This window comes from Schistocerca serialis, unplaced genomic scaffold (assembly GCF_023864345.2).
Source record: "Schistocerca serialis cubense isolate TAMUIC-IGC-003099 unplaced genomic scaffold, iqSchSeri2.2 HiC_scaffold_1420, whole genome shotgun sequence".
Classification (NCBI taxonomy): Eukaryota; Metazoa; Arthropoda; class Insecta; order Orthoptera; family Acrididae; genus Schistocerca; species Schistocerca serialis.
This window is the reverse complement of record NW_026047648.1, coordinates 5,676,078-5,688,076: the sequence shown is the minus strand read 5'-3', so window position 1 is coordinate 5,688,076 and position 11,999 is coordinate 5,676,078. Positions and strand designations below refer to the sequence as shown.

The 11,999-nt window shown below is 46.1% G+C and overlaps 1 protein-coding gene across 1 annotated transcript; it reads right to left on the bottom strand.

Moving 5' to 3' along the window:
• Positions 1-1,019: 1,019 nt before the first annotated feature.
• LOC126443024 (uncharacterized) lies at positions 1,020-11,975 on the bottom strand. Its single transcript, XM_050090870.1, has 5 exons — positions 11,892-11,975; positions 10,301-10,481; positions 7,381-7,586; positions 4,582-4,909; positions 1,020-1,317 (listed from the first exon to the last, which is right to left on the bottom strand). The coding sequence occupies exons 1-5, from the start codon at positions 11,922-11,924 to the stop codon at positions 1,139-1,141; spliced, it is 927 nt and encodes a 308-aa protein (XP_049946827.1). The 5' UTR covers positions 11,925-11,975; the 3' UTR covers positions 1,020-1,138.
• Between the last annotated feature and the right edge of the window lie 24 nt (positions 11,976-11,999).

The following is an 11,999-nucleotide window of genomic DNA, read 5'->3' as shown; positions in this document are numbered from 1 at the left end:
ATTACAGACCCGTTCGGCGAGCTATTACGGACAGAGAATTTGGAGCAATCGGGAAATGAAACCTCGACTGTATTCGATGAACACGGACACTGTTTTATTTCGCAAAATAAATCTTCTGTACCTACAACTGAATTCTTTTCTCAGTTATCTATTCAAAAGCAGAAAATATAGTGGCACAATCGTCGGCCTCGTATTTACGTTCGGCAGGCACAGCTCCGAACACTCGGAAATACGACATACGCGGCAGGCGGGAAAAGTATCCCACCTCTCGAGAGTGTCCGTTACTTCCTCGTAGACAGACAGTGGGATAGCTCGGTAAGAGTGGGTGGGGTCTACGTGTCACGAGCGTCAGATCGTTCTGTCGTAACCCGGTTCGAAGCCGAAGTTTCGGTATAAAATTATCACCGACATCACAATCGTCGCCACGTCTGTGCAGTGTTCACTACTCGGCGGTCCCTCGAGGGCTGTACCGTGGCGAGAAGTGTCCGACGATGGGGCCTTTACCCTCAGAACAAATAGATAGAAACCGAAGTGAATTATAACAGAGGAAGATTTATTTCCCGGAATATCGTCGTCAACTGTCGATCGATGAATTTTCTTTCTCAGAAACTCTGAAGCTCATTAACATACAATTCTGCTGGAAACTAGTATACCCATGTACATTTCTGCACTGCAAAATATTCGCAGTGAAAAGAAAATGTCGGACAAGATACCGTCGACCGTGAGAACCGTTCTCCCCGCACACTAGAGGTGGCCGCCTGCCGATCCGTAGCTGCGGCACAATATTTACAAAAAGTCACTCCGACACCGAGGGCTCGGTCCGACCGCCGTAGGGACGGTCCGACTACAGCTGTCATGCGGTGGCGGGTCCCTCGGCCACCGTACGTGCGAAAAAACTTTGGCAAACGGTAGTGAGGTTACCGGAAAACCAGAGTGACCGCCCCGTAACTCGACCGTCGACTCGTCCTGTTCGTCACAGTTTCCGAAGACCGCAGACGTAGAGAGGGGCGTCCCTCCGAGGCGCGCACTTCCCGTGACCCCGGCGCGACCCCGCCGGCCGTCAGATGAGTCCGCAAGGGTGGTGGCGGCGGCCGCGGGGACGGCCGGGGGCGCAGCTCTACCGGCCGTTTGGGCGGCGTCAGCGCGAGGGGTGCGGCGGTGGGGGCGGCGGCAGGGGCGCCCGCGCGTGCGGCGGGACCGCCGTCGTCAGCTGCGTCGTCTCCGAGCGCTTCGGGGGCGGCGGAGGCGGCCTCTTCTTGGCGGCGATGGCGGCCGCCACGCTGTTCTGACGGGAGAGCCGCGAGCCCGGAGCTGGACCTGCGGAAGGCGCGTGAAACGTCAGTCACTCCGAACTGCAGTTCTCGTGAAGAACTCTAACACGAGCACGCATACTTCAATCTCGTAACTTGTCATTTTCGGGTTTTACCGACAATATATAATTCCGAATAGACAATTAGCATTTTTAAATAATAATCTGAGTATTTTATTTTTTTCTAGCATAACAAAATTAGCAAAGCTAATATTGTGTGGTACGAGCAAGCTAGTGGCAGGTACTTTATTGTTTTTACATCTGCTTGCAAAACCACAATTTCTTGTACAAAAATAAGGGAACGGTACGACGCAGAGTGTGTACGGTTACAGGGGGTCAGTAACGAGAGGGGACGGTACTGACGATTCTGAACGTAAAACTTTGAGTGAACGTATGCCGTTTTCTTAACCGTATCCGACATTCGGCTGCTCGAATACCGCAGGCGTCGGTCACACTACGTACTGTCACCTTTACTGCCTCCCGCGACATCTCACGTACTTGCGGCACGACTGAGCTCCTACGCCTTCTGCACGGCCAGTGACACAGTACGTCACTGAAATGTATCCTGGGAATCTGATTTTGCCACTGTGGAGTCATTTCTAGGCCACCGAGATCACCCGACCTCACTCCACCGTACTACCGTCTTCGGGGGTCAGTTCGAGAGCTACATCTTTGAGCACAGAGTTCCACAGAGGAGCAACTCCTCGCTCACATTGTACGTGCACGTGTTCGAGTAGAAGACTGTACGAAAGAACTTAGATCGGCAACAGAGCAGTTGCCTACGAGAGTAAACTGCCTACGAGAGCTGCAAACTGCATTGCAGTTGACGGTGGATTTAGTGAGGATATGTAGACAATCAAACAAAAGATTAGATCACAATGTTTTGTTTACTATCACCTACATTTGTCCTGTTCCCCACTGTTTGAACTAGTTTCTTCAGAAGCTGTTAGGATCAGGACATGTGTCGAAATTTCCTGGCAGATTAAAATTGTGTGCCGGACCGAGACTCGAACTCGGGACCTCCGCCATCCGCAGGCAAGTGCTCTACCGACTGAGCTACCCGAGCACGACTTGCGCCCCGTCCTCACAGCTTCACTTTCGCCAGTACCTCGCCTCCTACGGTCCAAACTTCACAGAAGCTCTCTGGCGAAGCTTGCAGAACTAGCACTCCTGCGAGAAGGGATATTGCGGAGACACACGTTAGCCACAGCCTGGGGGATGTTTCCAAAATGAGATTTTCACTCTGCAACAATACCGTTTCTTCCCGGGGTGCTACTTCTGTAAGGCTCAAAGGAGAGCTTCTGTGAACTTTGGAAGGTAGGAGACGAGGTACTGGCAGAAGTAAAATTGTGAGGACGGGTCGCGGGTCACGCTCGTGTAAATCGGTAAGTAGAGCGTTCGCCCACGAAAGGTGAAGGTCCCGAGTTCGAGTCTCGGTCCGCCACGCAATTTTAATCTGCCGGGAAGTTTCTTATCAGAACGCACACTGCTGCAGAGTGAAAATTTCATTCGGGACATACGTTCGTATGACTTTTTTCATTAAGAATCACAAATACTATCACTCGTCCGAGGACATACCTTTCCTCCTGACTCTGTATGTAACGTAAGAAATATACAAGGACATTTGACGAGGCTTAAGCTGAGCAACAAATTTCACAAAAGACCGACAATTTGTGGACTGTATGAAGAACATCACATTTTTGTATCAGAGAAGTTAAATTTGTAGAAGAAGGGATTCACAAATTTAGATAGAAACACTAAATAAACTGTCTGTTAAAATGGTTAGAGTGTGGTAAATCGAATTGTAATAGCTTTTAACAAAAGAAGAATTATATCGATTGTTGAAAGTTTATAAATAGGTACGCGGCTGTGAACTCGGATGCTCATTGTGGTCTTACTTTTACATATATATTTGTCAAGTGTAGTCTTTTGTGTGTTCCACGATGTAATAAGTAATAAATTTTGAAGTTATTTGAGGCACAATTTTTTTTTTTTTTTTTGATCTGCGTCTTAAGCAACGCACCAAGTTCCTGGGACGAAAAATCACTCCCTCGACTGAGCTAACTTTCTTATTAGCTTTTCGTGTGCTGCAATATAAATAAATTTAGTGACCTAGATCAGCAATTACTCAAATTTCACTAAAAAAAGCTGAATTTAAAAGTTCAGGATACAACTCTGCATACGTTACACAGGGAAGCTCGTTCACGAGACGTGTAACATGATACCGAACACGTAGGAGACAGACACGCCACATCTACTGGAGTTTCACAAATGGTGCAGGTATTACAATGAGACAGCCAGTGCCGAGTAATATTCCAGAACATGAAACACCAAACAACTGCACAACCAGATAATACATACATTTGATATTCATAGTACCTCTCTTCCATATTTTGATAAAATCTTGGCTTTGTGTAGATAATTTTTATTATTTTCCAGTGAATTTTTATTCATTTAAAACTGGAAAATGTTCATTAGCTACACTATTAATGTGCATTGCTTGCACCACTGACTGGCAGCTTTGTGAGAAATTATATTTACTGTAAAATTAACAGGGTACTTGGAGTTATGTGAGTGTATTTTAAAGCCCGAAGTAATGAAAGGTGGGCACACGAGAGAGAGAGAGAGAGAGAGAGAGAGGATGAGAGAGAGAGAGAGAGAGAGAGAGAGAGAGAGAGAGAGGAATGTTGATGAATTAGTGTAACATGTTAGTTAACGAATGTGAAGCAATTTATTACAAGGAAACTGGAGTTGTAATTGTGTGTCTATCATTAATCTAATTACAACTGAAGTCAAGACAAACACATAAAATGAGTACACTGTCAAAGAGTTCTAAATGTCACCACTGCTGCAACCACGAGGGTTTCTGTCCCGCTCCGTGTGGCTACGTGTTTACACTGAGGTCACTTTGATACACAGTCCATCCTTTTATTACTAAAATGTCTTATATTAGTGTACAGTTTGGTTCTTTTCTCCTGCTACAACAAACAGAACACTTTAACCAGACTGTGTCTTTTTTTTGTGTTGTAGAAACCCGAGACAACTCTAACAAATCAAAGAAATCAGGTAAATAGTCAAGTGGTCACTTCTAATGTCACTACTTCTGGTAACGAGGCCTGCCTATTTGCTACAAAAGTAAACCGGTTCACGAGAATTTTTGTTAAAGTAACTAATTTTCTATGTATGTCAGAGTAGTAATACACTAGAGTACATCGGAGCACACCCGTGTTTCTCGAGTGCACGACACGTCTCCGGCAGAAGCTGACACCCACCTGCTCGGTAGTCCACAGCTGTCGGGGGCGGTGCCCCGTCCGGGTGCTGGGGGTGGGGGTGGTGACGGTACGGCGGGCAGTGCTGGCCGTTGACGGCGGGCGGCGCGTGGGCGGGTGACCCGCCGCCCCCCACCAGGTAGACGTTCTCGTAGAGGTTGTACTGGTGGGGCGCACCGCCCCCGCCGCCCCCGTAGTGCTCCTGCACCCAGTCCAGCACACTGTTCTCCCGCCGGACGTCCGGAGGCGGCAGCGGCGGGGGAGGCGCGTCGCGGAATCCGAGCACCTCGTGCGGTGTCGTCGACAGGTCCGCCTTGCACTTCTGTCCGACCTGCAGTGGACCGGCAGAAAAGTGTTACACTCTCACATTACGGCACGGTCGCATTACGTTCCCCGAAGGCATCCGTGGCATTTGTACGTGTCCCCCACTGAAATGTGAGTAAAATCCTTGGCAAAATATTCCTCGTTATTTGATTGTAAGTATTTTAAATGACACAAAGTCATACACACGGCAGGTTTTAATGAAAACGACACTGTCCCTCAACATTATACATTTGTGTGAGGAGCAGAATCACTGACGTAGAATACAGGTGCGATGTATATTTCGTATTTGAACCTCCGATAACAAAAATATAACTTATACATAAAATTCTCCTTCTCTTTCTCGTGTTATTAGACATTTGCCTGTTAAGCCATCTCTGTTCAAATTACAGATCTTTCCACCTTTTCTTAGTTCCTCCCAAACACTATCTGTCAACTGGGTAATAATTCGTCATAAACCCTCGAGCAAAATTGTTTTGCCTGTTCTGTTGTGGTTTTGCAACTGCAAGCACATACCTATTCCTTCACTATTGCTTCAGCTAACACAACGATAACTTGTGTTGTCTTACGTCCGAGTGAGTGGCAGCAATATAAAATAAAATGCGAGTCAGGTGAGACAAAATTTATGATTGGTGCACAATCTCAGTCATCTACGAGATAATTAGTTATCGAGTAAGTGGTTAATTCGGATCCGATGCAATTGCACCGTTATAATGCTTCGAGTGGGCCATTACTGCATATTAACACCTGTCTGTAGCGGCAGACTGATATAATGAAAGTTGATATCATTATTGTTTCATTAAATGGTGCGCCTGCTCGCAATACAAAATGCAGCGCACCAATTTTAACACTGTGTCGTCTTTTACTCTATTGACACAGTTCTTCTGGTCGTTCCCATGTTTCTCGGTAAGCTAACTCGAGCTTTGCACTCCCATTTCTCCTCTGGTATCTGCATTCCCCCTCCTGTCACAGAGTGTGTACCCTGGTACTCTTCTTAGGAATCGCATCTCTGAGCTCCTAAGAAATACTTCCTATTTCCAGATTACTTTTTATTCCTCTGCCAATATCTGTCTCCTCGCCCCCGAAAGCCCCAACTTTCGGTTTCTTTGAAGATATTACTAGATTACATAACTCGGTTGTTGTGGATAAAACACGAGCACCTGTTTGCCATCAATACGAATTGTATCCTCGTCTTCTTCCAAACTTTGCCCGGTTGCAGATTTTCCATTTCCTGTGACAGGAATTTCTGATCCTCGGTACATACCATTTACTCGAAATTCTAATATCAAAAAATAAAAACCCACCCAGTCAGTCAGAGGGTGCCTTGCAGTTAGAAGTGGATTCTGAACCGCAGTGTAACTCGGCATTTTTCACACTGACGTACACTACAGGAAGTGAAAGAAGTGATAAATGACAGATGTAAATCCTAGGATCGAACCCGAGTCCTTAGGATTTTACATCTTCACTACGATAGGGTCTACAGCTGTGACGAGTGCTGCCTTCGGCTGACATTTTCTCTATTCGATGTAGAATCGTACAATTTCGGCCTCTGGCCATTTTCTAGAATCCAAAATGGAAGCATTACACATCAGATGCATTAGTATCACTTACAAATTTATGAAAGGAACAAGTCGTAAGCCAAGATACGCTAGGAGAATTATAACTTACTTTACAGTCGATTTTGAACGGTACATTATGCCGTGTTCGTCTTTTCTCCTACGGCAGCACGTAATTGTCACAAAATAAATTAGAAAAAGATTTCCTCGTTTTCGAGCAGTCATTGCCAAGCTCTTACATATAAGGTTGACATTTTTAATGTACGTACTTTAGGAAGATTATAATTATTTTAGAGAAATTTCTTAATTGAGCTCTATATGTCTTTGTTCTCAATTATATTTAATTATTGTTTGTGATCAGAGTAAAAATAACTGTATGTAATATCTTTAAAATAACTCTTATATATTTGTTCTACTGTTGTGTGAGTGTGCCATTTTTGGAAAGTCATTACAAAGACCTACATACAAAATCAATAACAGTACTCTAATGAAATAGTACTGAAAACCGTGAAAATCGAGTAAAATCTTTCACTACCTTTTTTACGGTTGCGGGATCTTTCGCATTACGCAGAACTGGTAGGCCTAAAAGTTGGCTAGAATTCCCAATTTTGCAGGTCGTTTTGTTCATTTAAAAGCGTATACTGTCTTTGAGATTGATGCACATTTCAATTTCTTTCTTCCAATCCGTCATTTTACCTTTCTGTAACGTACAAAATATTTGTAGTGATTTGTAAATAACAGGTATTTTGTAGCGGTCATCTCAAGTGTGTAGCAGAGTTGGACGGGCTACTGTGGATTACTGTCACACGTCCTTCAAATCGCGCGCCGCCTTTCCTCCGCGTTTATCACTCTGCCGGTGAGCCACACTTCACCTTTACACGAAAAGGAAGTTGTCAGTTAAAACACAGCTCCTAGCGGCACACACCTGCCACTTCTTCTTCATGACCCTCTGCAGGTCCTTCAGGAAGTCCTTCGGGGGTGGGGCCAGCTGCTGCGGAGCCGGCAGCGTCGTCAGCCGCGTCGACTCCGACCGGCGGGGCGGCGGCGGCTTGCGGGAGGCGGGGGGCGGCAGGGACCGCGTGCCGTCCGCCCCCGGGCTCTCTGCCGGGATGGCGAACGAGATCTTCTTCCCTGCACAGGTCCGCACTCCGGTCAGTCGGCCGCATTCCGTACAGTGTATCGTCGTTTACACCGGCAGGGATGGTGAGTGGAGTGTGTTCCCCCCCCCCCCCCCTCTCTCTCTCTCTCTCTCACACACACACACACACACACACACACACACACAGTGCTCACTTCTGTGACTATTCTAGCGCATCGTAATTAATGGCAAAACGTGACACAGGCGAAAGTAATCTGATGCACAATTCCGTACGGATATGACAAGTTGCTTAGGCCAGTATTACACTATCAAATTTCTTTGTCAAAGATTTGATCAAAGGTGTGATCAAATATTCTGTCAAATATATTGGACAAAGATCTTTGACATAGCGCTAGAAGGGGTATTACACTGTCATCAAATTTTTCGTCAAAGTTCAAGATGGCTGACAATAATTTGTTATTAACCGCAGCACTTGCACGTACCGCAATTGCACTGTCTGCACATGCGGAAGAGAAGTGGGGGAAAAAAAGGAACCGTACATACGAGGTTGACAGTCTTAAATTCCTGGGATTACAACTTGATGATAAACTCAGTTGGGAGGAGCACACCACGGAACTGCAGAGACGCCTCAAGAAATCTGTATTTGCAATTCGAGTGTTAGCTGACACAGGTGACATAACAAATGACAAAGCTTGCATACTTTGCCTACTTTCTTTCCATAATGTCATATGATATAATATTTTGGGGTAATCCTCAAGTCAAACAAAAGTCCAAAAGCGTGTAATACGTATTATTTGTGGAGTAAATTCACAGACATCCTGTAGAAACCTTTTCAAAGAATTGGGTATACTAACTACTGCCTCTCACTATATTTACTCCTTAATGAAATTTGTCCTAAATAATGTATCTCTTTTTCCAACAAACAGCTCAGTTCATACATACAATACCAGGAACAAAAATGATCTGCACAAAGACTTAAAAGCCCTTACTTTAGTTCAAAAAGCGGTCCACTACTCCGGAACACTCATCTTCAATAATTTGCCAGCAAACATAAAAAATTTAGTTACAAATAAAGATCAGTTTAAAAGGGGCCTGCAAGACTTACTAGTGGCCAACTCCTTCTACTCCATTGACGAAATTTTTAATAGAAACAAATGATGTATTGTATTTATTCATACCATTAGTAGTGTTATTTAAGCTTTAAAAAAATGACATGTTCCACATCCACGAGGATCTCCTCAACACAGATCTATGGAACGAAAAATTAATCTAATCTGGGGGAAGTCGTGGGTTTTACGACGACACAATAAAAGCATTCAAAAACTTGTTACGTGAGCTTACAGTGCAAGACGTCAAGTAGTGCATTACATCAATTACTTAAGAATGGATGAGCATACATCTCTGTATGTGCTCAGTGAAGTGTATCCTCGTATCACAAAGCACAATATTCACTTAAGAACTGCTACATCTTCAGAAGACAGGCTCACTCCAACACTCCGATTCCTTGCTACAGGAGAGGGTTGTGTTAGGTTAGGTCAGGTCAGGTCAGGTCAGGTCTCCAATCTTCTTAATCTATTTTTGTATTCAGGGTGCCTCACGTTGTAGAGCGTCTCATCAGCTCCATACACCTCTATTAATTTTGTAGTTGTCGGCACACACCAATTGTATTTATCGGCAATGGTTATAAAAACACTACAGACGACAGAACGCTGCAGCGATACTAGCGCTCCATGCAGTGACATGTCACACTGCAGTGAACAGAAGACAAGCAACTTCTTTGATCAAATCTACAGCGAGGCCCTAGATTTGATCAAATATTGGACAACATTTGATTCCTATTACACCATCAAATATCTTTGACAAAGATTTTTGACAAAGATATTTGAAAGTGTAATACCGGCCTTACGTGTGTTGCCTAACAATATACACCTTTTTGGACCAAAACAAGTGACTTTAAATCTTTGCAACGATTATCCTTATTTTCAGTGTCGATTACATGAACTTAGACGTCAGTTTGAGAAAAGAGATATACTTTTAAGTGTCAAATTTTATTAAGTAGTAAATATATTTGTAAGTGGTAATTAATGTACCTAGTTCCTTAAACAGAGCTCTGCAGGATATGCTAGAGTTCAGGCCACAAATAATTCTCATTACACGTTTCTGGACCCAGAAACTATAGCTGGGCTCAACGAGTAACCCAGAAAATAATCCCGTACGACATCACGGAACGAAAGTAAGCACGATGTGCCACCTCTTTTATTTTTACGTCACCTGCGACCGACGGCATTCGTGCTGCAAATAGAGATTCGGTTTAGCCACTTCGGCAGTTCTCCTCCCCGTCAAATTTATTATCGAGATGTAATCTCGAGAATTTAACAGTCTCAGCTGCTTCTCTCCGTTCGTCGTCATACTTTAGGCACCAAGTGGTGGAAAACATCTGTGTGTGTGTGTGTGTGTGTGTGTGTGTGTGTGTGTGTGTGTGTGTGTGTGTGAATTACGAAACTAGAATGGGATGTACATACCAAGTTACAGATCTTTTACTTAAGAGTTCAAAACTGTGTAAATCTGGCACCACTCGGTTCTTCAAAAATTGATATTTTCACCTTTCACTTTATCGTGTGTTTACTGCTGTACTACATTCACATTCGGGCACCGACGGTTGAACCCGCCGGCCGGGTTAGGTCGAGGAGAGAGGGGAGGGGAAGGGAAGGGAAGGGAAGGCAGTAGAAGTGGGATGCCGACTCACCGGCAGTGCGCGACCTCTGCTGCGTCTCGGCGAGCGGCACGGGGCTGCGAGGCGTCGCCGGGGGCGGCGTCGGAGGCGGCGGGGACCCGGGCCGCCTGCTCGCCAGCGGAGACCCCGGCTGGCCGCACGGCGCCGCACCCGCCGCCTTCAGCTCCGCCAGGTACGGAGGCGCGGAGTACACCTGCGACACGGGACGGGACCAACTCTGAGGTGGCGAGCAGTACCGTAGGATGCGATTCGAGGAACTGAGGTGTACGTACATTTTACGTCTGTAATCTCTCTCTTCGGTCTCTCCACGGTGTTAATTTTTCGTAGCCAGTTTTCGAGTCCGATACATCGTCAGAGCATTTTCCTTCATTTAAAAAATTGAATTCTAGTTGCTGGCCGAACATATAGTGCCTCTCAAAAATAAGGACATACGGAACAGCCCACCGTTCACGTCAAGTAAATTTTGAGCCCTTAACTTATACCAGAATGCAGTCATTCGGTAAATTTCATCAACGTCGCCTTCTCGGGTTATCGACCAAGTCGCAGTGTCGTGTCGTCACGACGAGTTTACGAGTTTCCCGTCTGTCGGGTTCGTCTCCGGTTCGTCCGTCCGACGTGCCGAACAGTCGACTCCTCTGCCGAGGGCCCGACCGGTGTGGCAGTCGCGGTCTCACGACCGAAGGTGGCAGGTGGGCGGAGGGAGGTGCGGGTGTCAAATCTCAGAGCTGCTAGCCTATTTCGTCTGCGGCCTCTGCCCATTTCACATCGGACTCTCACCGACACATATTTGCCGACGCCACATCCCTCGCATAGCTCGGTCGTGAACTAATGTGCCAGGTGACGGCACCGTGTGCCGTCCGGTCGTCAGACAGGTCGTATAAATACGAGTACGCCACTATCTCGTCAACTCTGACAGTGTTTTCCGACTGAGATCCACACGGTACTCGGCATTAGCAAAAATACCTCCACAGCACCGGGATTCGACGCCCAGAACCCCCAGGCAGGCCCACCACCCCTCACCAGAAGTGACGTCCTCCGAAGGCACCCCACCGCCTATCCGTCCGACCCTCGACAGAGGAATCTGCTATCCACCGGCTACAGTAGGAACGTCGTGACGACGTGACACCGGGGCTCGGCAAATCGACTGAGAATATTTTATTTGTGAAAAAAGTTGAAAGTTCATTTAGAGGCAAAATTAATTTAACATTCCAGCCTCCAAGCACCATTTATCACTACCCGAGAAATTTAAAAAATGGGCTCCCGAGTGGTTCCCGTCACCCCGATTTGACCCGAGTCACTTCTGCTCCATAAACATTCTACAGGTGAGATGGCACAAATATTTCCTTATTTAAAAGAACTTTTAATACACTTTGCTGTCATCTTCAGGTCTAAAACAATCTTTCCTTTACAAAATGTGTTCCTTTCATGTCTGACCTCGTTCCGAGTAGTCGTTCGGATAAAAAGAACAGCACATTATAAATGTTTCGTCATAACAAAAATATTCGAAAAACACCTCTCGCAAATGACTGCGTACGTACATCACTCGTCCGTTCTACTTCTACTGCTACGCGACTCAGATCCCCCGTTCGTGACGGGTACTTACCGGAGGAGGGGCGGCGAGCGGCCCCCGGCGCATCGGCGACGGGCAGTCTGTCGGGGCGGAGACGGCCGAGGGCGGCGCGGGCGTCGGTGCCGGGGGCGGCGGGCGGTA

What these genes read in the sequence shown, in the direction of transcription:
- LOC126443024 (XM_050090870.1), bottom strand. Translation starts at nt 11,924, where the DNA reads ATGCGCCGGGGGCCGCTCGCCGCCCCTCCTCCG. An exon ending in CGCTCGCCGCCCCTCCTCCG is followed by an intron (nt 10,482 to 11,891) that starts GTAAGTACCCGT and finishes CCCGTGTCGCAG; the next exon opens with GTGTACTCCGCGCCTCCGTA. An exon ending in TCATGAAGAAGAAGTGGCAG is followed by an intron (nt 4,910 to 7,380) that starts GTGTGTGCCGCT and finishes GGTCCACTGCAG; the next exon opens with GTCGGACAGAAGTGCAAGGC.